This window comes from Haemaphysalis longicornis, unplaced genomic scaffold (assembly GCF_048455015.1).
Source record: "Haemaphysalis longicornis isolate Haplotype H1 unplaced genomic scaffold, Haemaphysalis longicornis Haplotype H1 scaffold_3, whole genome shotgun sequence".
In the NCBI taxonomy this organism is placed as follows: Eukaryota; Metazoa; Arthropoda; class Arachnida; order Ixodida; family Ixodidae; genus Haemaphysalis; species Haemaphysalis longicornis.
In genome coordinates, this window is record NW_027526335.1 from 159528916 (window position 1) to 159550184 (window position 21269).

At 48.9% G+C, this 21269-nt stretch overlaps 1 protein-coding gene across 5 annotated transcripts in view; it reads left to right on the forward strand.

Annotated features, from left to right (window-relative positions):
* The window catches only part of LOC144175221 (uncharacterized), a 119494-nt gene that overhangs the window by 84432 nt on the left and 13793 nt on the right, over positions 1–21269 (forward strand). For 2 of the 5 annotated variants that reach the window (XM_077704326.1, XM_077704323.1), the window contains 2 exons: positions 8003–8074; positions 12388–12429. In XM_077704326.1, coding sequence (XP_077560452.1) covers positions 8003–8074; positions 12388–12429 — 114 coding nt within the window. Of the gene's footprint in view, positions 1–8002; positions 8078–12387; positions 12430–21269 lie in introns of those variants that run through there. The other 3 variants (XM_077704328.1, XM_077704327.1, XM_077704325.1) reach the window with 2 other exon arrangements.

Here is a 21269-nt window from a genome sequence, read left to right on the forward strand (position 1 = left end):
CGTCGGTTCTCGGGTGAATGAGAAGCACCGAATCGGCGACGGCTTGCTTAGCAGCCTTGAAAGCGGCTTGAGCTTCGGGAGACCAGGAAATCGCGGATGAGGAACTCTTGGTTGTGCGGAGAAGCTCAGTCAGTGGATGCAGAAGTTTGGCGCAGTGGGATATAAAGCGTCGCGAGAAATTCACCAGGCCCAGGGACTCACGAAGCTGGCGGAGGCTGGTAGGTTCGGGGGAATCCTTGACGGCTTGAACGTGAGAGGGTAAAGGGCGAATTCCCTGCTCCGAAATGTGATGGCCCAGGAACTCGAGCTCGAACGTCCCGAAGACGCATTTCTGGGCGTTGACGACCAGGCCAAATTGTTGAAGGCGTTCAAAGAGTTCTCGGAGGTGACGCTCGTGATCTTGTGGAGTGGGACTCTCGACGAGGATGTCGTCAATGTACGCAAATACAGCCGGAAGGCCGCGCGTCACCTCGGCAATGAACCTTTGAAATGTTTGAGCTGCGTTGCGTCGCCCAAAGGGCATGCGCACATACTCAAACAAGCCGAAAGGTGTAGTGATGGCCGTCTTCGGGATATCCGCCGGCTCGACGGGGATTTGGTGATATGCCCTGACAAGGTCCACTTTGCTAAAGATAGTGCACCCTTCCAAGTGGCTTGTGAAATCCTGGATGTGGGGTAGGGGATAGCTGTCGTGGACAGTCTGAGCGTTGAGCGCCCGCTAATCGCCGCATGGACGCCAGTCTCCACTTTTCTTAGGAACCATATGCAGTAGAGACGCGTGGTTGCTGGACGATGGGCGGATAATACCGAGTTCCAGCTTGAGCTCGAATTCACGTTTAGCAGTCGCCAGACGCTCACCGAAGAGGCGGCGCCGCCGAGCTGCGACTGGTGGACCACGCGTGACGATGTGGTGGGTAACGCTGTGCTTGGGCGGCTGCTTTAAGTTGCAGGGTCTCGTAACCTCAGGGAAGTCTTCGAGGATTCTAGCGTACGGCGACGAGGGAAGCAGCGTACAGATGCCAGTTGGAGGGACAGTAGACAGTACGCCCACAATGGAAAGGCGCGTCTTGCTGTCAATCAGGCCATGTTGACGCATGCTGACGTCTAGGTCAAAATGGGTCAGGAAATCGGAGCCGAGGATGCGCTGATTGACGTCGGCTACTGCGAAGACCCACCGGAGGGCAGGCCGCAAACCAAGGTCGAGGGTGAGGGACCGCAGACCATACGTCGCGATAGAGGTAGAGTTGGCTGCACGAAGCGTAGGCCCAGGTGACTTAGAAGTACGCTCATCCTTGGTGGCCGGTAATACACTGACCTCAGCACCCGTGTCTACAAGGAAGCGCAAACCAGAAATGCGATCCAGGACCAGGAAAAGGCGGCCGGGTTGTAAGGCGAGGTCACATGCCACCATCAGTGATCTCGCGTCACGTTTCCCGACCAGCTGCATGGGGAAGTGCAGTGACGGGCGCGGTGCTGGAAAGTGCGATGGTACCAGTAGATAGACGAGCCTCGAGGCCTGCGTGAGCAAGAACCTCCCGGGGAAGACGAACGACGGCTAGGACGTGGGGAGGAGCCGCATCGGTGGTCAGAGGAAGTCCTAATCGCTTCGATGGAAGCGGCGAGTCGATCGATCCGAGCCTCTGAGCGGGACATGGCCGATGGCTCTGCTGTCGAAGCGAGGGTAGCGACTGAGGGAGAAGTCGCGTCGTGAACTCTATCGGCAAGCTCGGCGGCGCGGTCGATGGTCAAGTCCCCTGCAGCAGCTAAAACGATGCGAGTGGACTGTGGCAAGCGCTGCAGAAAGAGTTCTTTTAAAAGTGCACCGTTCGAGTCCACGTTGCTCGCGCGTACGAGCTGTCGCATGGTGTTGAGCAGCTGGGAAGGGCGGCGATCTCCAAGCTCTTCGTGGCTGAGCAGGTGCCGGAGGCGCGCGCTCTCGGACGCCGTGGTTCGGTCCGGGATACTCTGCTTGAGCCGCTGGTACGGAGCATCGTTCAAAGGTGCACCGATGACGTCTGCCACTTCATCAGCCACCTCAGGCGGCAGGTTGCAAAGCAAGTGGCGAAACCGAGTAGTCTCCGAGGTGACGCGGTGCAGATCGAAGACGGCTTCGACCTGGGCGAACCAAACGTGTGGGTTCTTGCGCACGAAGGTGGGCAGACGGAGCTGCATGACTGCGACGTCCGGCGGCCGCGAGGAAACGTCAGGCAAAAGAGGGCCCGAGGGCGCGAGGTTGCTGGGGTCGGTCATGTCTTAGTCCGGGTCACCACTGTCGGGTACCGCGGGGTCGCAGCGCAGCGCAAGAGAGAAAGTACCAGCGTGGCAGGCCTTCAGAACCGAACTGCCCGTGCCGTGCTGGTGCACGAAGCACGCGCCGCTTGTCTCTTTATTCTCTTCTTTCATAGCCGGCGCCAAGGCGCCGGATAAGTGCGCCAACCAGAGGGCGCTACAGTATCAATGTTGTTTGTAAAATAAATGAACGGAAGTAATTCCAGCATTTTTTTCATCGTTTCTATACTTTCAGGTTGATGTAATTTTGGGAATGGTCGCGTAGTGCACTAGTAGTTGGTTTTCGCTTTTTTCCCAGACGTCCAAACGACTAAGCAAAAGATCCCATTCGGACATCACATAAAACAAATAAAGCTTCCAAAAGCTAGCACTGAAGGCACGTATCTAAGAGTTAGAGTAATCTGATTGTAATTCAGCCACATTTTGCTAGTAACGCCAGTATTGTACAACAGGATCATTTGAGCACCTCTTTACGGTCTTTGTAATTCCAGCATATTATCCAGAGTGATAATGCGTATCATATTCACAGCATTTTAGGAACTGACTCTCGGGATTGACTTTTTTCAAACAGGTCTAGGGGACGAAGTCAGATCTAGAGAAAAAAAAACTATCAAACTCTTGTGCGATAAAACGGGAGAATTACCTGCTCAGAGGGTAATTTTTGAAATGTTGCACCGAAATATGCTGAGTCAATGGGCATCACATGGCTATCGCACATTGCCAGACGACTACGAAGGTGCGCCAGGGAATGCTGTCTTTCCCGTTCTTTTAATTGTAACGGTGGTACGTGATCTTTCTGCGCCCTGCCGATACCAGCGCTTACTCGTTCGAAGTACAAGCCCGGAGTGGTGTTCTGATGACTCCATAGACGACAAAATTTCGGTATAAAGGATAGGTACTATACAAAAGCGCGAACAGATCATCCCTCTTCATTGTTCCTAACCTCAAGAGAGAAAGAGAGAGAGATAGAGAGAGAGAGACAACCGTTATATTGAGTCTTTAGAGGCCCCTCAGGGGCATGTAGCATCGCTCCGGTACCGGTGCGGACTGCCCCTGATGCTCCACGAGCTTGTGACGGGATTATAAAGGTAACGCACAGACTCGGGGCTAATAATGAGACGCAATGGGTGCGGTGGGCGCTAGAGACAGAGATCGTGAGGCCGGAAACGTGGACCAGGTGTGTTGGGGAAAGTGAAAATGACTATGCGCATTGGATCAATGCTAGTGTACACTGTTGGGACCTTCTGCCATTTCATCGCCAAAACCTCCTTCGTAGAGGGCAAGACTTTCTGTAATGGCCGGACCAGGCGAGATGAAACCATGAAAAATTGGAGACACCCCAAGGAAGATTTCTGCGCTATAACACCGGGCTGACCGAAACTAATCTGACATCTGTGATGCTGTGATGTTGCAGGTAGTCGTGCCTAGCCAGGGTGGTCGATCAACGGCCCTGCCAAAACTTTGCTACAGAGAGGTGTTGCTTAAAAGGAAACGAGATTTTTATTGAGGCACTGTGAATCAAAGCATAAACGGTACCAGAGAGTCGGCTTCCATATCTGGCTCCTAGCTGTCGCAATGCTGGCCCAACAGCCAGGAATGGGACGGACGAAAGTCATTACAACAAAGGCACATGCTGCACTTTTTGAGGCTGCAGCCAAAGCACAATCGCATCGCGCTGAAAACGTGAAGTGGACGTTTTGAAACAAATTGCATTCCTCTAACGCAATAAGGAAAATTTGCACTATATAGCGACTACTATATTGAGCCACGTCAGCGGTACTCAGTTTCATTACTCCGAGACTCGTACACGGTGTCAAAGGAAGCATGCTCTTTCGCTCAAAGTTACAAAAGATACGATCACAAAATCATTTCTCGGGAATTGTGGCCTCGTTAACTTGGAATAGACAAGTTTAGTAATCGGTTGCCTCCTTTCACCTGATGGATTTACTTCGGGTTTATAGGTGCAGGGATTTTAAATGCAAGTTTGCTTCAATCCAGACTGTGTGTTCGATGTATCAAAAGGAACTGTCAAAGCGCTAGAGAGCATGCAAGCACAAGTCATGCGGGTCTGAATTGGCTTTCCAAAGACAACCTCTACCATCGGAACGCTGACAGAATGCAGGCAGCTCTCACCACTCGCTCTAAGCACGCAGTAGTTGCTTCGTGCGCGTCTGCGGATTGTGGCAATACAGCGGCGCCATCCTCTAGCGACAAGCTGGGCCAAAGAAGTGCGTGAATTTCTGCCGAAGGTGTATCAAGAGCCTTCTCCTCCTGAGCACCCGCCCTGGATGTTCCTGCCCATACCAGTCACGACTACTGTGCCCGGTATCACGAGGAAGGAGTATATTCCGGCTCCCGCACTAAAGTTCCTCGCCCTGGACTACACGTCGCGGATATACAGAGACCACACTCATGTGTACACTGATGGGTCGGTGTCGTCAACATCATCCACTATCGGGGTGTGGACACCGTCATCCCGTACTACCATCAGTGTCATGCTCAGCCACAGAACGTCAACTACGGCTACAGAACTTACAGCTCTGAGGGTGGCTTTCGCTCATATCGTCAAGCAACCCGCTAGAGAGTGGGCCATCTTCACAGACTCAAGAGCTGCCCTTCAATGTCTAGCATCTTTTCCAAAAGACCAGCTTGTGTGTGACATACACGCTTTACATCTCCAAGCTCTCCAAGCGCACCATCACATTGCACTTCAGTGGATTCCAGCCCATTGTGGGATAGCTGGCAATGTGAAGGCGGACATTGCTGCATCCGTTGCGCATAAGCATAATGGATGGGCAATAGCTATACCATTCTCCAGGAAAGATGCATCTATACTTGCATCCAGCGTGGCATCGAACATGCAGCGGGCAGCCTGGGATGATGTATCACGTCATTACGCGCCGTTATATTTCATAGATCCCTACTGCAAATTTAAAATGCCACCAGGACTCTCCAAGCGGGTACAGGCAATTCTACATCGCATGCGGTTGAATGTCGCATACACGCGCAACTTCCTCTTCAAGATAAAACAGGCTACGTCACCACTCTGCCCACACTGTGATGTGCGAGAAACCCTGCAGCACCTGCTCTGTGAATGTGCTCGATTCAGTGCTCAAAGAGTATCCCTCGCAGTGACTTTGGGACTGCCGCTTTCCGTGGACATGCAGCTAAAGGACGTTTTAGGACCATGGGCTTGTCCCAAACGTGCTTTACGGGCTACCAAATGTCTGATAGAGTACCTGCAACACACAGGTCTAGACCAGTCGCTGTGAATAACTCGTCGTATCTGTACGCATCAACTTCTTGAACATCATTGCCATCATCTTCATCACGTCATCAACTGGCGTAGCAAGTTAGGCATTTTATCCCAGCTAACATCGCCAGACTTCATTAAAGATCGCTCTCTCTCTCTTTCTGTTCATTCCAAAGATGTTAGAATAACACTCACGCCGCTTTTACGCGAACTATTATAAATAAGCTACATAATTAAGAAAAAGACAACAACCGTGACGCACTAGCTTATTTCCCGCACTATAACCTATAACGTATTATGGGCACCTGTGGGTTCGTTCTGGCCGGAAACATTTAGCGCAAAATAAATGGAGGTTATAAGTTTGCAGAATGAACTATTTGTGCTTAAAAATAATGCATAATGTTTCATAGTAAAAACATTTTTGAGTAAACAATGGACGTTACGAGCACACACGTTAACATAGGGGTACCAGTGCTTGCTGTGCGCTCTATGCTGGTTGTAGCTGCACAGTCGTCCATCGCGTTGAGCTCACACTGACCGACTGTCATTAGCGACATTCTCTTCTGTGACTCTGTTGAGCATACCCAAAGTTATGCGAAAAGAGCCCTATTAACCGTAACAAACATTATGCATGCTCAAATCCGGTCAAACACAAAGCGAGGGTGACAGTGGTCCCCAGCAGTATGGGGCACCATCTAGGGCGGACAGCAAAAGCAAGGCGCCCCTCCATTCACTGTAGAAGTAGCCCACATACTTACGTTCGCTTCAGTACTTGCTCTAAATCCTTATTGCAGACGTCACGAAACAAACGATCATCAGAATGTAAATTATAGTTCAGAGTGTTTAATTTCTCACTGAATGAAGCATCGTTTGGTGCCGGGAAAGCACTGTGAGATATATAAAACGCCAAATCTCTCGAATAAAGCAAACTTGTGTTTGGTCTGCATGGTGCCTTTAGTATGAAATCCCACGTCCACAACGCTGCCCTATATCAATGACGGAGCACGTTCACCTATGACCATAGCGACAATAATGCCGGCTCAGATATCCCAGTTTCACATGGGCTTAGGGTCACGCTGCCTCACGTGAAGCTGTCTCGTGCAGTCTCTTATCACCGCAGACTCACCACACTCACTCGGACGCAATCTCAACATTCCGCACTAGGCTCACGCTCACTCAAACTCAAATTCAATCGCGAGTTTCATCACGATTGAAATCCAGTGAGTGGACTCATGAATGAGTAAGCTGACCTCTGCTTATTATTGTGCCTGTTAAAAAATTCCTGAGCAGGTTAAGAAGACCATAGTGTATATTTGTTGTTTTGTGTCCGCAGTATAATAAAAGAAGTCACCATACAAACTTACAACAGTAAAGGCCACAACTTAAAACTAGCAGACTGTCGATAGCACAGCAACCCACAACAAGAAGCACATGCCATCTTTCCCCAACCTTTCCTGCGGTTTCTACAAAATGAAAATGACTGATATTTATTTGCAACTTTGAACAGTACTTCTCTGGGATGGTAGTCCCAGAAAAAATAAGGACATGCAGACAGACAGACAGGCATCAGAAATATTGAAAGCTCATCGCGTATTTCCGCACGTTATTTATATTTCTCTTTAGTGTCTGGGAAAAACGTTTTGGCTGTGGTGCGGTACCAAAAAGTTCCTGTTTTTCTGTAACAAATTCTTTTCACAATTGCAATCCTATTTCTTCAGTTTTGCCCTCTCCTGCATTTTAACGAATACCGCGCCGTTGGATCTTATTTTTTATATATTTATTTATTTCAAGTACCCTCAATCGCACAAGCATTGAAGCGGGAGTGGGTTTTGGGAAAAAATGTAAGTAACAAGTAACAAAGCGGCAAGAATGCAACAGACTACTGGCAACAAAAGTACATAAAAATACGCGAGCTGTTCTTCTCGATGAATGCGTAGAAATATTCGCGCTTTAAAGAACAAGCGGAATGCACTTGCCGGCTACAAAGCCGGCAAGTACGTTCACACAATACATTCACACGCAAACGCAAAAGACGGCTACAAAGCTTTGCCGTCTTGTGCGTTTTAATGAACACCGCGCATTCGGTTGCCCACAGAAAACGGTTTTCCCTACTTCGTCAGCGTTCTTGCCCTCCCACAGACGTTTTTGTGGTTGATCTTGTGTGTTTGCGCAGGCAGCGCCCCTCGTATAGCGGTGGTGTCTTTCTAGTCGATTTCTGTATAACTTTTTTCCGAAAAAAGCGTGAGTTACTAAGGGGATGACGCCTACATTTTAAGTAATCCTACGTGCCGCCTTGATGACATCGGGAGTAGGTGATTAAGGTTAAAGTTTAGTGGCAGTGAAACTCAGCACTGCAACTAAGTCTCCACTTTCGCCATATCCATTTAAAATTTAAAACAACGAATTTAAAATTTGCTTGCTAGGGTAGTTTTGTACTGTGTCTGCCCCCTTCATTTCTAGGTGGCTCAAGCGTGCACCGTCCGCCAGGAAGACCAGGAACACCAGGAATCCCAGGAAGACCCTCTCAAAGTGGTATATTTTATCCATCAGATCCCCATTTTTTGTTGCATGGTGCTAGACTGAAATGAAAGTTAAGCGATTTTTACACGTCCTCCCCACTTTCTCTGCTTTTTTAGTTCTGGAGACTGGCATAGCGCAGAGCTACGTGTTGATTCTGTTTCTTGTCCACCACGTTTAAACGACGGAACACTACATGCAATTCTGGCATTACATGAAACAATGAGGGCTTTCTGTAGTTTGCACATAAGGTGCGCACTTAAGAGATACAGACTTCCAGATTTAAACTTCTTCGAGATTTTTCAATAAGGCGAGATATGTATTACGGGGCCATTCAAGCACCACTTGGCGGTTTTGGCCAAGTCACTGTACTTGCCAGGTTCGTAAAGCATGTTAGGACCCGGCTCTGACGACTGACATCTTTTTTACAGGACGAGCATCACCGAGACAAACCCAGATACAAAATATCAAACACGTGTAAAGTAGGGCGGAGGATTTAACTGTTCAGATGGTGATTCCATCAAACGTTTCACGTGAGCAGGTAGTGTAGATGGGCGTAGCTTCGTTCGCATACTCCACCGGATAAAAGAGTGGTAGAGGAACGCTAGCCTAAAGGAGCTGCTCTGCATGGTTCCACGGAGTCAGTTCGGTCACGCCGATACCAACCCACAATTGTTCAGCGTAGAAGCAAGGCGCGTTTTGACGACACCACAGGTGACGAAATTACTGTATAATCGGGACAAGTGTAACAGCCGAGCTTTTCAAGCTTTTTATCTGTACGTGCAGTTCGTTAACAAAACAGTGCGGTGGGCGAAGTGGAGCGTGGGAAAATGCTAGGCCAAGAAGTGTGAGAGAAAATAGAAAGGAAGCAAGGAGCACACTAGTGAGTGTTGGGAGTGCACACCTTCGGTAAAAAAATGCGGTTAGGGAGGTCCCGAGAATAAAAGCTGGGACCTTAACGCCGTATATGCAGGCAACCTAACCATTGGGCCACCTTAAAGGCCCGAGGGGTATGGGGTTAGCAGCGGCGGGGAACAATACCGTGGGCAGCCATGTGGAAGTAAAAAAAAATCCTGTGGAGAACGCGGCCTTCAGGCCATCAAAGGAAGCAACGAAGGTGGATTATTTGTTTTCTACAACCATATACAGGGTCGAAAAAAAGGTCAGGTGTAGCCCAAAACCACACACTACTCTTCCTTGACTGTTCGTATTATCGGTGGCAATGTACTTGCCTAACTGATAAACGCAGGGCCACGTAGAAGTTTGTGGAAAGCGTCGTTTAAAGCGCTTCGCTGGACAGCGCCCAACGTGACGCGTATGTTCGCGGGATGCAGAACGTTAACAAACGTGGTCGCAGGCTACGCTCCCAAACTAAAGTGACCGAAAACATGTGAAATCACTATTTATAAGAAAAAGAGCGCCTGCAATTCAGTTTGCAAAAATCATTGCAATAAAAAATTTTAAAGTCAGCTGGGGCTCTAACCAACCAACGTCATTTGCGCGTGCCGAAAACTCCACCTCCACGTCACACAGCCCCACCGGCGGACCATTTTTAGCAGACACTAAATAGAATAGTACGCGCAGTGATATTACACATGTAACGTGGAGGCGCTGTTCAGCGAAGTGTTTGCAAACCCGCTCCAGGGAAAATGGGGAGGCGGATTGAATGCGCGACGCACGGTAAAAATGCACTACGTCGTATCGCGACACACTCCAGCGGGTGTTTACAGCGATAACCGCTATGGCTGGGATCCAGCAGATATTCTCCAGTAACTTAGATATGTAGACGAGAATGATGATAATGATGGTGATGATGATTCAAAGCCCTCCCTTTGTATCGGGACATCGGTTCTCACCAACCAACTTGCCTGTGCTATTCTGCTTATTTGCCCGACCTTTGACTAACCTAATGGGTTCACAAGCGAGTGTAGTGCCAACTTGCGGCGCACACTCAAATCCCCGAGATCGTAAAACTGCGCCAAAAATTTAGCGTTTAAAATCCATACAAATTTTTAAAAAAGCCTTACGGTCTGGAACTTTTTGTATGAGGCTGGTCATATTTTCTCAAAAAAATCACTTCCCCGTAATGCATTTGTGTGTCGAAGTGAAGCCGACTTCGTGACACACTACTTCGCTGGTCGTAGTTCTTCATTAAACGGAAGGGGATTGTATTTTAAAGCAAAGCTTTACTAGTTTCGTCCAGCGATTTCGTGGAGGTTGTGCAAATGTACACACCCCCCAGCGACACACCCCTCGAAGCGCCTCGCGTGATTCGCCGGGCCCGCCGCTATTGGCGCCTACGGGCGCCCACAGCGGTCGCCACCACCGCCGCGGCCGAGGCAGTCAACCACCCCCGCAGCCTCCCATGCATGTGGCGCTGGGTCGTTTCGGGCAAAGTTACTCGTCTCGCGCCCGGAGAAGAGAAACGGTTCGTTCGTCATGAATTAACGCCCCGTTCGCCCGGCCTCCTTCTGTGAGCTTTGCACGGAACCAAACGGCTTTGAGACGTGGTCGGCAAAACAGATAAATCAAAGCTTTAATGAAGCGAAACCAAGACTCAACCAGACTAAGCCAAGCTTTTCCTTTGCACATCCAAGCTCAGCTGAGCAAGCCACAGCCATTTTTTTCTTACGATTAAAAATGTTAAGAACCTAACGGGATAATGAAATCGAATCCTGTGCACTCGCATGCATCGCGTCACCACAAGACGACCAAGCTTGATATTGGCGTGAAGGGGCAACATCTGCTAAGAACGCATGTACAGTAGTTGTCGAAATTTTCGAGGACATGCCACATGGGCATAGGCAACAAAAAATTCAAAGTAAATGGTTATCCCCCGAGCTAGGCTGAAATTTTATGCCAGGAAGCTGGAGAAAATACGGTTTTTTCTTGCTTGCATAAAGTAATTTGCTCACAGTGAAATGTTAAACTTCTACTTTGGGTTCTTTTGGGGCCGGGAACCTTCCGGGTAGCCTAGAAAATTTTGACGAACAGTGTAGAGGCTCACTCTAACAACTGTTCAGGCGATTCTTTACCCATTCGCTCACGTATATTATACTCCATAAGAGCCAACATATGTCGTCGCCACACCCGCGCGTTGACTCTGACCGGGTCATTCTCTTTTCGCGCGATCATTCGGCATGGTCTGGAACCGTAAGAATTCCGCCCCATTCCTTCCGTCAGATTATCCAACAGTGAGCAGAGTGCGGAATTCATACGCAGATCGATAAATTTGAAAACGCCGCAAACGGAACGCAGAAAGTCAAACGGTTCCGTCCCAAAGCGATGTTTGTGACGCAGAGGCAGTACTGTTGCTGTAGCAGAGGTCCGCAACCGGATGTTGCATACGTCAGTGAAAAGCGAGCCATCAGGAGCAATATTTTAGTAAAGCGCTCGCGCAGTGCTATGCGAAAGACAAAACGAGGGCGAAACGCGCTGCGCGGAGTATACGCCGCTTTGATTTGCAGTAACTGCGTTAGTATTCATTGCTCTAACAAAATTCCTCAGGAAGATGGCTAGTATAACATTGATTTATCTGAAAATGCGAACACCCATGTGCCAATAAAACCTGCTTCAGGGCCCCTATGAGCATGGTTACGTGATTTGAATGCGGAAGGATCATAGATTGTCCTGGCTATACTTTACTGCTACTCAATGTGTGTCACACTGCTGGCATAAAGCTACAAACTCAGAGAGGCGTATTTTCTCAATGCGCACATCGCAATAATGTTTTCCATAGTCACACTCTACTTTAAAGTGACCTCGGCTAAAAAAATGACAGATGACCTCAGGAGCCTCGTCTGCGCCGTGGGAGGAGCAAAGCCTCTTCAGCAAATCTCAATGCCATAATACTTTAGTATTCAAACTGCGTTAGAAGATAAAGTTTCCGCAGTATTTTTCTCTCAAATACTTTGAAAGCCTCTTGAGGCATTTCATAACAGAGATGAAAATCATAGAATCGTGTTTGCATATAAAACACGAAAGCTGCAAGAAATCTTGCGGAAGATTATGAACTTTATAACACAGAGGATTGATACTAAAAGCTAGTCGCACGTGAACACCATGAAAGTTTTGAAAAAAGTCAAATGCGCAATAGGGATTTGCGAAAAGCGGCAGCATCCGAAAAATAGATAATCACAAGACAACTGTGAAGAGGCACCAATATACCCTATCTATTTACAAATTTGCGAAAAGCAGAATAGAAACAACGAGGGAACGCAAAGTAAACAAACTCCTCGTCTTGAGTTTTCTAACGCGCAATACCATAATTTTTCAACTTCATCTTCCTCAAACACCTCCATAATTTGTGTGTTCAATTCGAATTACAGGTATTCCAGGCCCTCGTCCTCATCCACCAACTCGCAGGCCACGTGAGTTGTTTTTTCGTTCAGATACAATCTGTGAAAACGAAGATTACAGTTGCAAGTAGCAATTCACAATTGCAAGGCTAGATCGGTTCCAACAGAACACATGTGAAACTTACGATTTTAAAAGTAAATTGCTCAAAATAAAAGTGATTACCATAGTGTCGACCAGACTCTCAGCTGTACACTTTACCATATGTAAATGCGCGGAAGGCAGCCTGTAGGGGGAATGGTCGTCAGGTGTAGCAGTGTTCTTGGGTAGCATGTTCCCCTCGTTTTTAATGCCTAGCATTCTTTTCCGAGTAACCTCCCCCCCCCCCCCCCCCGCCAGCCAGTACCGTGTAACGCCAAGAAGTGGTACCTCAATAACGAAGGCTGTATATCTGGTGAGACTGGCTTTACTGAGCAGTGCGCCGGATTTTCGGCACGGCATCTGTTTGCTCAGGTGCACCAAAATAAATCCTTGAAGCCCGCTGGCAGTGCTCCTACGAGACGTACCCACCGTACATTGAGAATGTCCTTGCCCTTTGCCGACGGGTCAGCCCATACATGTCGGAGGCTGACAAGGTCCATCATACCATCAAGGGCATCGCAGAGCACACGTTCAGTGCTCTAACACTGCAAAATCTATTCAGCGTGGATGACATACGGACAACATGCAAGCGTCTTGATGAGCTTTAAGGAATGAGCTTGCAGCCATCTCAGGGACTCGTTCGTCTTCTTGCAGAGCCAGACTTGTGTGTTTTAATACGCAACGTTATCCTTGAACAACTCCAGCTACAAGGCTCGCCATATGTTGCGCCCAGCCTTCAGCTAACTTGCGGGAGATTATCAAGGAGGAATGGGTATACCAATGATGGGGAATGCCCTTAATGGGCCTCCAGTTGTTTCCAACGTGCCGTCGTACGCGGAAGCAGTTTCCCGAACATCGGTCTCGCCAGTGGAACTTTCTGTGCCACCACCTGCGTTCGGCCGAATGGCAGCCGTTTCCTCGCCGCCTCCGCGTCAGACTTGCTACTCAAACTGGCGACCGCGTCTGGATGTTCCGACCAACGGCCGCCCTATGTGCTTCTATAGTATATTCCTGGCCACATCTCACGCTTGTGTTGACGGCGCCAGCGAGGTGAGCTGCGAGGCTTCGCTTCGTACTAAAGCGATATTCGCTACACCTACGGCCCTAGGGAACCTGAGTATGTGCTCGACAATGCTCCCCGGCTCCTCAGGATTCGGATGATCCTACCCGCAGTTATCGTGATCGAACGACACACCCTCCGCCTATGCCTGCACGACATTTTGTGTCACCACTGCGCCCGGTTTCGCGTGACCCGAACCGCCAATCGGGAAATTAGATGCTTCAGTTTATGGGGTAGAAATTGCATCGGTCGAAATAATTACAACACCTCGAGAACACCCATCAAACATTTTACTAGTAATAGTAGAAGGAATGTATGCGCTAGCTTTAGTGGACATTTCGGCCAGTTTTTCTGTTATGCATTTGGTTTCGTGCTGCCGTTTGCGAATAACAAAACCCCCATACTTTGACCCAGCAAATGCAGCGGATAAAGCTTGTTGGAACCTACAGCGCATGTTTTCATTCTGAACGATCGACACCATATTGAATTTGTGGCTCTGCAGAGTGTGCTCACGAACTAATTTTCGGTTGAGATTTTCTTTCTTCAGCTTTCGCCATTGTCTCCTGTTCTCAACCAGCTATTCAGTTCACGAATACAGAGCCTTCTGCTCGAAGTCCCCGACATCAGTTCTTTACTTTGCATGCCGACTGAGCACGAGGTCGCGGGTTCGATTCCCGGCCGCGGCGGCCGCTTTTCTGATGGAGGCGAAAAGCAAAAACGCCCGTGTGTACGAGATTTCGGCGCACGATAAAGATCCCCAGGTGGTCAAAATTAATCCGGAGCCCTCCACTACGGCGCGCCTCATCGCCTGCGTTGCGTCGGCGCGTTAAACCCTACAATCAATCAATCAATACTTTGCATGCCGACCATGTTTTGCCACCCGGTGGTGAAATCGTCCTAATGGTTTTTTCGAACAGCATTTCTGACGCCGATGTGGTAGCCTCACCCTCCTCCCGCTGGCTTCCCCGACGAATTGCAATATCTACGTGCCTTGTCCGCTTTTCATGGGGTGTTGCAGCGCTGGCCGCACACAACACCACGGGTCAGCCCATTTTACTACCAGGAGGCTTGACCATCGCTTCAGTGGTCGATATCAAGCCGGCGTCTGTCGTCTCTCGCATCCTATTATCTTCGCGCATGTGCGGTCTCAGTAGGTCGGTTAGTTTTTCTGCTCTCACTGCTACCATTAGCCCAAAGTTGACGGCCACACAGGCGTAAAAGTTGCGTCAGGTTTTAAAGAAGCACATTGCTTCCTTTGAAGTGAATTCCTCGTTGCTCAAGCGAACGTCTGCGGCTGTGCACCGGATTGAAATATATGCTTCGCGATCGTACGCCGAGGTCCCAGCCATGGGGCTTCGCATGACAACAACATTGTAGAAAAACACGTCGATGACATGCTCAAGCACGATGATTTATCGTCGAGCCCGTAGTCGTCGCCGGTCCTACTAGTGAAAAAAGAGAGCTCAGTTCACTTTTGTATTGATTACTGTGCCCTTAATAAGACCACTCTCAAAGACGTGTATCCGATGCCCCGTATCTATAACGCTCTGGACCACCTTCATGTACGGGAGTTATTCTCCCGCCTCCAATTATGGTCCGGATAGTTGCAAGTCCCGAAGCACAAAAGTGATAAACAAAAGACCACCTTCGCCACTCCAGATGGGCTTTAGGAGTTCAATTCCATGCCTCTCGGGATATATAATGCGTCAGCGACATTTGAAATCATGATTGATACCGTGCTTTTCAGCCTCTATAGGAAAACTGGCCTTTGCTACCTCGACAATATTCTTTTTTCAAAGACGTTTGAACATCTACATCTCGACGAGGCACTGACGTGTCTCTCAAATGCTGCTTTCCAGATTAATACAAAAATGCGAATTCACCAGGAAACCACAAACATATTAGGCCACATCGTCAGCAAAACAGGAATACAACCGCACGCGAAGATGATTTCGGCCGTTCTAAATTTTCCGCGGCCACAACAACAGAAACACCTTCGCAGCTTTTTTGGACTAGCATCGTACTTCCGGTGCTTCATACCGAATTTTGCGACAGTACCTTCTCCTATAAATAACCTCTTACGTTACGGCGCACCTCTTACATGAAATTAAGATTGCAATGGACTTTTCAAGCTTTCAAACACGCTCTGAAAAATGCGCTAAACGACTTCGATTACGCTGCACCAAGGAGTCCACACACGGACGCCAGTGAACAAGGCATCAGTGCAGTCTTGTTGCAACTCTATTCGTGCAAAATGGAGCCCGGGGTCGCCTATGCCAGCCTCTAACTGATGTCGGCAGAACAAAACTACACAATCTCAGAGCAGGAATGCCTCCCTGTTGTGAGGGCCATACAAACGTTTCGCCCATGCTTGTACGGCCGACATTTCAACGTAGTCACGGACCACCACGCATTGTGCTGGATGTGTACGCTGAAAAACCTGTCTGGTCGCCTCGGCCGTGGGGCTCTTCGTCTACAGTCATACAGTTTTACCATCACGTACAAGTCCGGCAAAAAGCATTTGGATGCGGATTCCCCCTCAAGCTGTCCATTATCTCAATCGGCCATCTGCGTCTCGTTGACAAGCAGGCCTGCTTTACCCATCGCGACCACGGCATACACCACGCTTGATGAAAAATGTCAGCCCGCCATCCATGGCAACGATACTTTTTGTCAAACAATAATCGACCGGATTGAAGTCTCCGCGTTACCTACCAACAGCCAGTTACGTTGACAAATAAAGAAGTTCTGACTCGAAAACGGGATTCTCTTCCGTTACAGCGGGCATCCTACAGGCAACGGGTTGGTACATGTCTTACCCCGAGAGCTGCGGGTTTTTACAGCATGACATCTCCGTTTTGAAAAAAAAAACCTACTACTGCATTCGTTGTCGCTTATTTTGTCCTGGAATCTCGACAAGCTTGGCGCAGTGCATCTCACCATGCGCCAACTGCCAGCACCAAAAACGCGCTACGGCTCCTCCGGCCGGCCTGCTACCAAGGGCACCTTGTCGGGCTGAGCCCTCCGAAACTTTGAGACATTGACCTGTATGGCCCGCTTCCATACAGACCAAAAGACTACCGTCGGATAGGGACTGCGGTCGATCATCTAACCCGGTACGCCGAGACAGCCGCTCTACGATCTGGATGCGCGCAGGAAATAGACGACGTTCTGCTGCAAACAATGATGTCGCGCCACAGTGCACCCCGCATCCTTTTAAGCGACCTGGGCAAGGCCTTCCTTTCCCGAATTTTCGCAGATGTGCTTCAAGCGGCCAATATGGTCCATACAAATAGCAGATATCACCTTCAGACAAAAGACCTCACTGAACACTTTCACAGGACTCTCTCCGCATGTCTTTCGTGTACGGCAAACCAGACCACACCCAAAGGGACCAGATTATTTCGTTTGCAACCTCCGCCTACAATACAGTGAGCCAGCCCACCACCAGCTACTCATCCTTTTTCCGGGTTGTCGGCCGTTCCCTTTCCTTCATTATTGACACCGCTATCTTACCTGTACCGGCCACTCTCATTACCCGATTTCTAGTCAGTTTATTTCCCTCATCAACTACTGTCGATACCTAGCCCGCATAGACAATGAACCAATGCAGCAAGACCAAATGCTCATTACCATGCCGCTCACCGCACCATCCATTTTAGTCCCGGTGAAGAAGTGCTATTTTTGACACCGACACGATCACCCGGCCTGTGCGAAAAGAACTTTGCTGCAGTTTGGCGGCGGTGATGGCGACGGCCACCGACACGGGCAAGGCGACAGCGTTGTAACCGTGCAAGCGACGACCAAAAGAAAATTGCGGAGGAAAGTTGGCGAAAGGTTTTGGGGAAGGGCAGTATGCCGTGCTCGGGCGACACGGTGGTTTGTGCGACGCTTCGCGAAAGGGTGAGGGAAGGAGTGCGCGTGACGATGATGTGCGTGCACTTCCTCAGATGCAGATCACGGTGCCTTCCTGAGACACATTTCGCGTGGCTTAAGCACAGGCTCACTATCGCTGCCGTCGAGAGAACCCACGAGTGAGTGCTGCCTCAGTGATGATGGGCGTACGCTTCGTAGGACGGGGTTCACCTGTGCGAAAATTTCGCTGAATGTTATTTATTTATTTATTTATTTATTTATTTATTTATTTATTTATTTATTTATTTATTTATTTATTTATTTATTTATTTATTTGCTGCAATACTTTCAATTTCCAGAGGGCAATGAAGGTATTCATGAGTATCGCAATCGCCACTCGCATTTTTTGCGTCAATATTTTGGCCTATACGCCATCAAACGCTTCCAAACTAGGGGGAGAAAGTGTGAGCGTTTATTGGTGAATGGAATCACAGGACTCTTTTGACTGCACGAATCGTCACTCGCTAGTGGGACCAACCTCTCACCTGTACATACCCATCATAATCATCATGTGTCCAAGATCATCGTAGTAGACCGTTCCTCGTGGAGTCTCCCTGAGTTTCTTTCGTTGCGCCAAAAGAAAAAGAAGCTGACGTTACAACAAAATCAGGAAGCGCTCTGGCCAACTTCACCTGACACACAGTGCGCAAAAAAGGGTCCTTCACATCCCGAAGAAACAAAAAAAAAATTACGCCCACCTCCCCTCACGGGAACCCCGGTGTGATGCAACGCATCTCATGGGGGGTTCCATTGGCGTTGCAACACCTGTAGAACGTACCACAGTTTGCGAATTAAAAACACATTATACACTGAGGCCCTCGCAAATATTAAAAGTCCGCTACCCTTCCATTTCTCGGCCTTTTCACGCAATTCGACTGTTTGACTTCGCCAATAAGGGTCGCTGTCTAGATAGTTCTCGAGGGGCACTCCCAAGTACTTCGCCGGCGTCGTCTGCCAGCTGATACACTCGAGAACACTAGGCGTACTGTCCCAATGGCGATGCCAGAAGCCTGGACATTTCTGCCAATTAACACCACTGGCACTGTACTTACAAAACATTTTCGAGGTGTTTACAGCAATGCTTATGCTTCTATGAACAAAAAAAGAGCAACGTCGTCAGCGTAAGCTAACACCCGCCCTTCACACGGCTGAAGTTTAAACCCTTTGACGTCTTCGCTCCTGATTACACTTAAACAAAAGCTTCAATATAAAAACAAAAAAGCAACGGAGACAATGGGCAACCCTGACGAACGGCACGTTGAACAGGAACGGGTGTGCCGATCGTTTTGGTTATAACAAGCCTAGTAGAACACCCAGTGTACACCATGCGCACACCATTAAGAATAACAGAACCAACATTCGCGTGTTCCAACATATTCAACAAAAGTTCGTGCGACACCTGATCGAAGGCTTTAGCCATGTCTACCTGGAGCACTGCAAAGTCCCTTGCATGGCGTCACAACACTCGAGAACACTTCGTAAGGAAGAATATTTGTAACTATCGACCGCCCTTTGATCCCGCACGTTTGATGCGGCCCTACCACGTCCTTTGTGACAGTCTGTAAGCGGCTAGCCAATATTTTCATTAAAACCTTATAATCGACATTTGTCAGACTAATAGGACAATACCCAGGGATCTGCCTGAGTTTCGCAACCTCCTCTGTTGCGACGCGTGAAAAGAAGGTGGCAGCACACCTTTGTGGTACGCCTGAGAGTAAACTTAACATAGGACCGGGCTGATGTCACCCTTAAACGCCTTGTAGAAAGCGGCGCTCAGGCCATCAGGGCCCGGTGTCTTCCCTGGGCTCAACTCGACGATAGCGCCGCGTATCTCTTCTACTGTAATATATCTTTCGAGATGCGCCATAACTTCCTCCTCTAAGCACGTTAACAAAGACGTAAACTCTTCTCTAAACTTCAAGGTATCGACAGGATGACAAGAAAAAAATTTTTATAAAAGTCACAAAAACAACGCTCTATATTAGCCTGGTCACTATAAACCGCACCTTCGGCTTCAATTTCCACTATCGCAATTCTGCCAGCATGCTTTTTTTTGCGCTGAACGCTCTTTTAGTCGGTGCTTCCCCGTGCAAAAATCGTTCAGCTCTTGCGCGCACAAGCGCGCCCTCATACTTCTCTTTATATATTACTTCGAGCTGCGCTTTTAATCCTCTAATGTCATCCTTCAACGCCCTGGGCGATTCACACTCTTCCTTAACGTAAACGTCCAGGGTAATTCGTAACCAGGCTTCTCTTTGCTTCTCGTCGTATTTGATTTCGGATGATCTATCAAGGACGTTTAACTTAACTTTTTGTTTGAAGAGCTCCCAATTGAGCGTAAAGTTAACGTTCTCTTCTCCACCAAAAATAGTCCGTGCGCATGCGTTAACGGCCTCAGTGAAATGTTCATCCTGCAGCAGCTTGTTATTAAGCTTCGTAAGCCCCCAACAGAACGCGTTGCCTGGTTTTGATCGCTGTGATCGCTGTGAGGCAGTGATCGCTGAAGGAAACGGGAGAATCTGGCAGAATTTCTGACGAAACATACACTCTGTCGAGACGCGCATGACTGCTGCCCTGGAAGTGTGTATAGCGAACAGTACCGCTACTGCCAAGGCTATCGCCCACATCTTCCAGGACAACGTCAGCGACGATATCAGTTAAAACTATCGTACTCGCATCGGGGAACCTTGTCGAGCTACTTTTGTCTTGCGCGGAACATACGCAATTAAGGTCGCCGAGTAAAATAACGAGCCTCTCCCTATCGCAAAACCCGCGAACATCCTCAAAGAAACCCTTCCTTTCCGCTGCCTTTGTGGGCGTGTACACACAGATCAAGCGCCATCCGCTTGACGATAACAAAATCGCACACAACAAAACGCCAACACTCGCACGCGGTGACGGTCTCTAGGGTTGCCCCCAAACTCCTTTGTACCAACAGGGCAACGCCCGCAGACATCCCGACCGCGTGAGCAACGCACACGTCGTACCTCGACGCAAACGGACGCACCATACGATCTGTCTGCTCCTCTCTCTCAACCTTCGATTCTTGTACCGCCACTATATCCACGTCCTTTTCGGTCACTAAACGATACAACTGATTCTGCCGTCTCCTGTCAGCAAGCCCCCTGACGTTAAGCGTGGCAATACGGATTGGCGTGTTTAAATACACCCGGTTAAGAGAGAAAACAAACAAAACCCAAAGCATTTACGCTGGTACATTTGAATATAAAAAAAAAAACAAAATACCGTAAAACGACGAAAACAACCCCCCCCCCCAAAAAAAAAAAAAACGGAACCAAATTGAGCCCGTTGAGAGAGCTTCGCTTGACGCTCGTACATACAAAACACACCAAACGCCCGCCCTGACACGAAGGAAGAACTCTTCGACACCCAACACAGAACCAAAAACCCACGTAATTCAACTAACGAGCTTAAGCCGATCACTAGAACACGCCCTGCACTTTCCTTGCTTTTCAACGACACACAGAGACAATTAAAAATACTTTTAGCAGTCCGAAAGCCAAGGCAGGGATAGCGTTCTTACGATCTCTTTGTTGCCGTGGGTCCTCTGTCGTAGGGCGTGTTAAGCTTCGGCTTGAAGCGCGATCGCCGCGACGTAGGTCCCACACTCACCGACCCCACCGCTCCGGAGCTGTCCCCCCCTTCTCGTTGCCCGACACTGTCTTGACGCGGCCGCTTGGCCACAGACTGTTACTGGTCGCCAGTTCTCACGTCGACGCCCTGTTGAGGGGCAGGAATTTCCAACGCCGGATACTGACCCGCCACGCTCACCGGGCT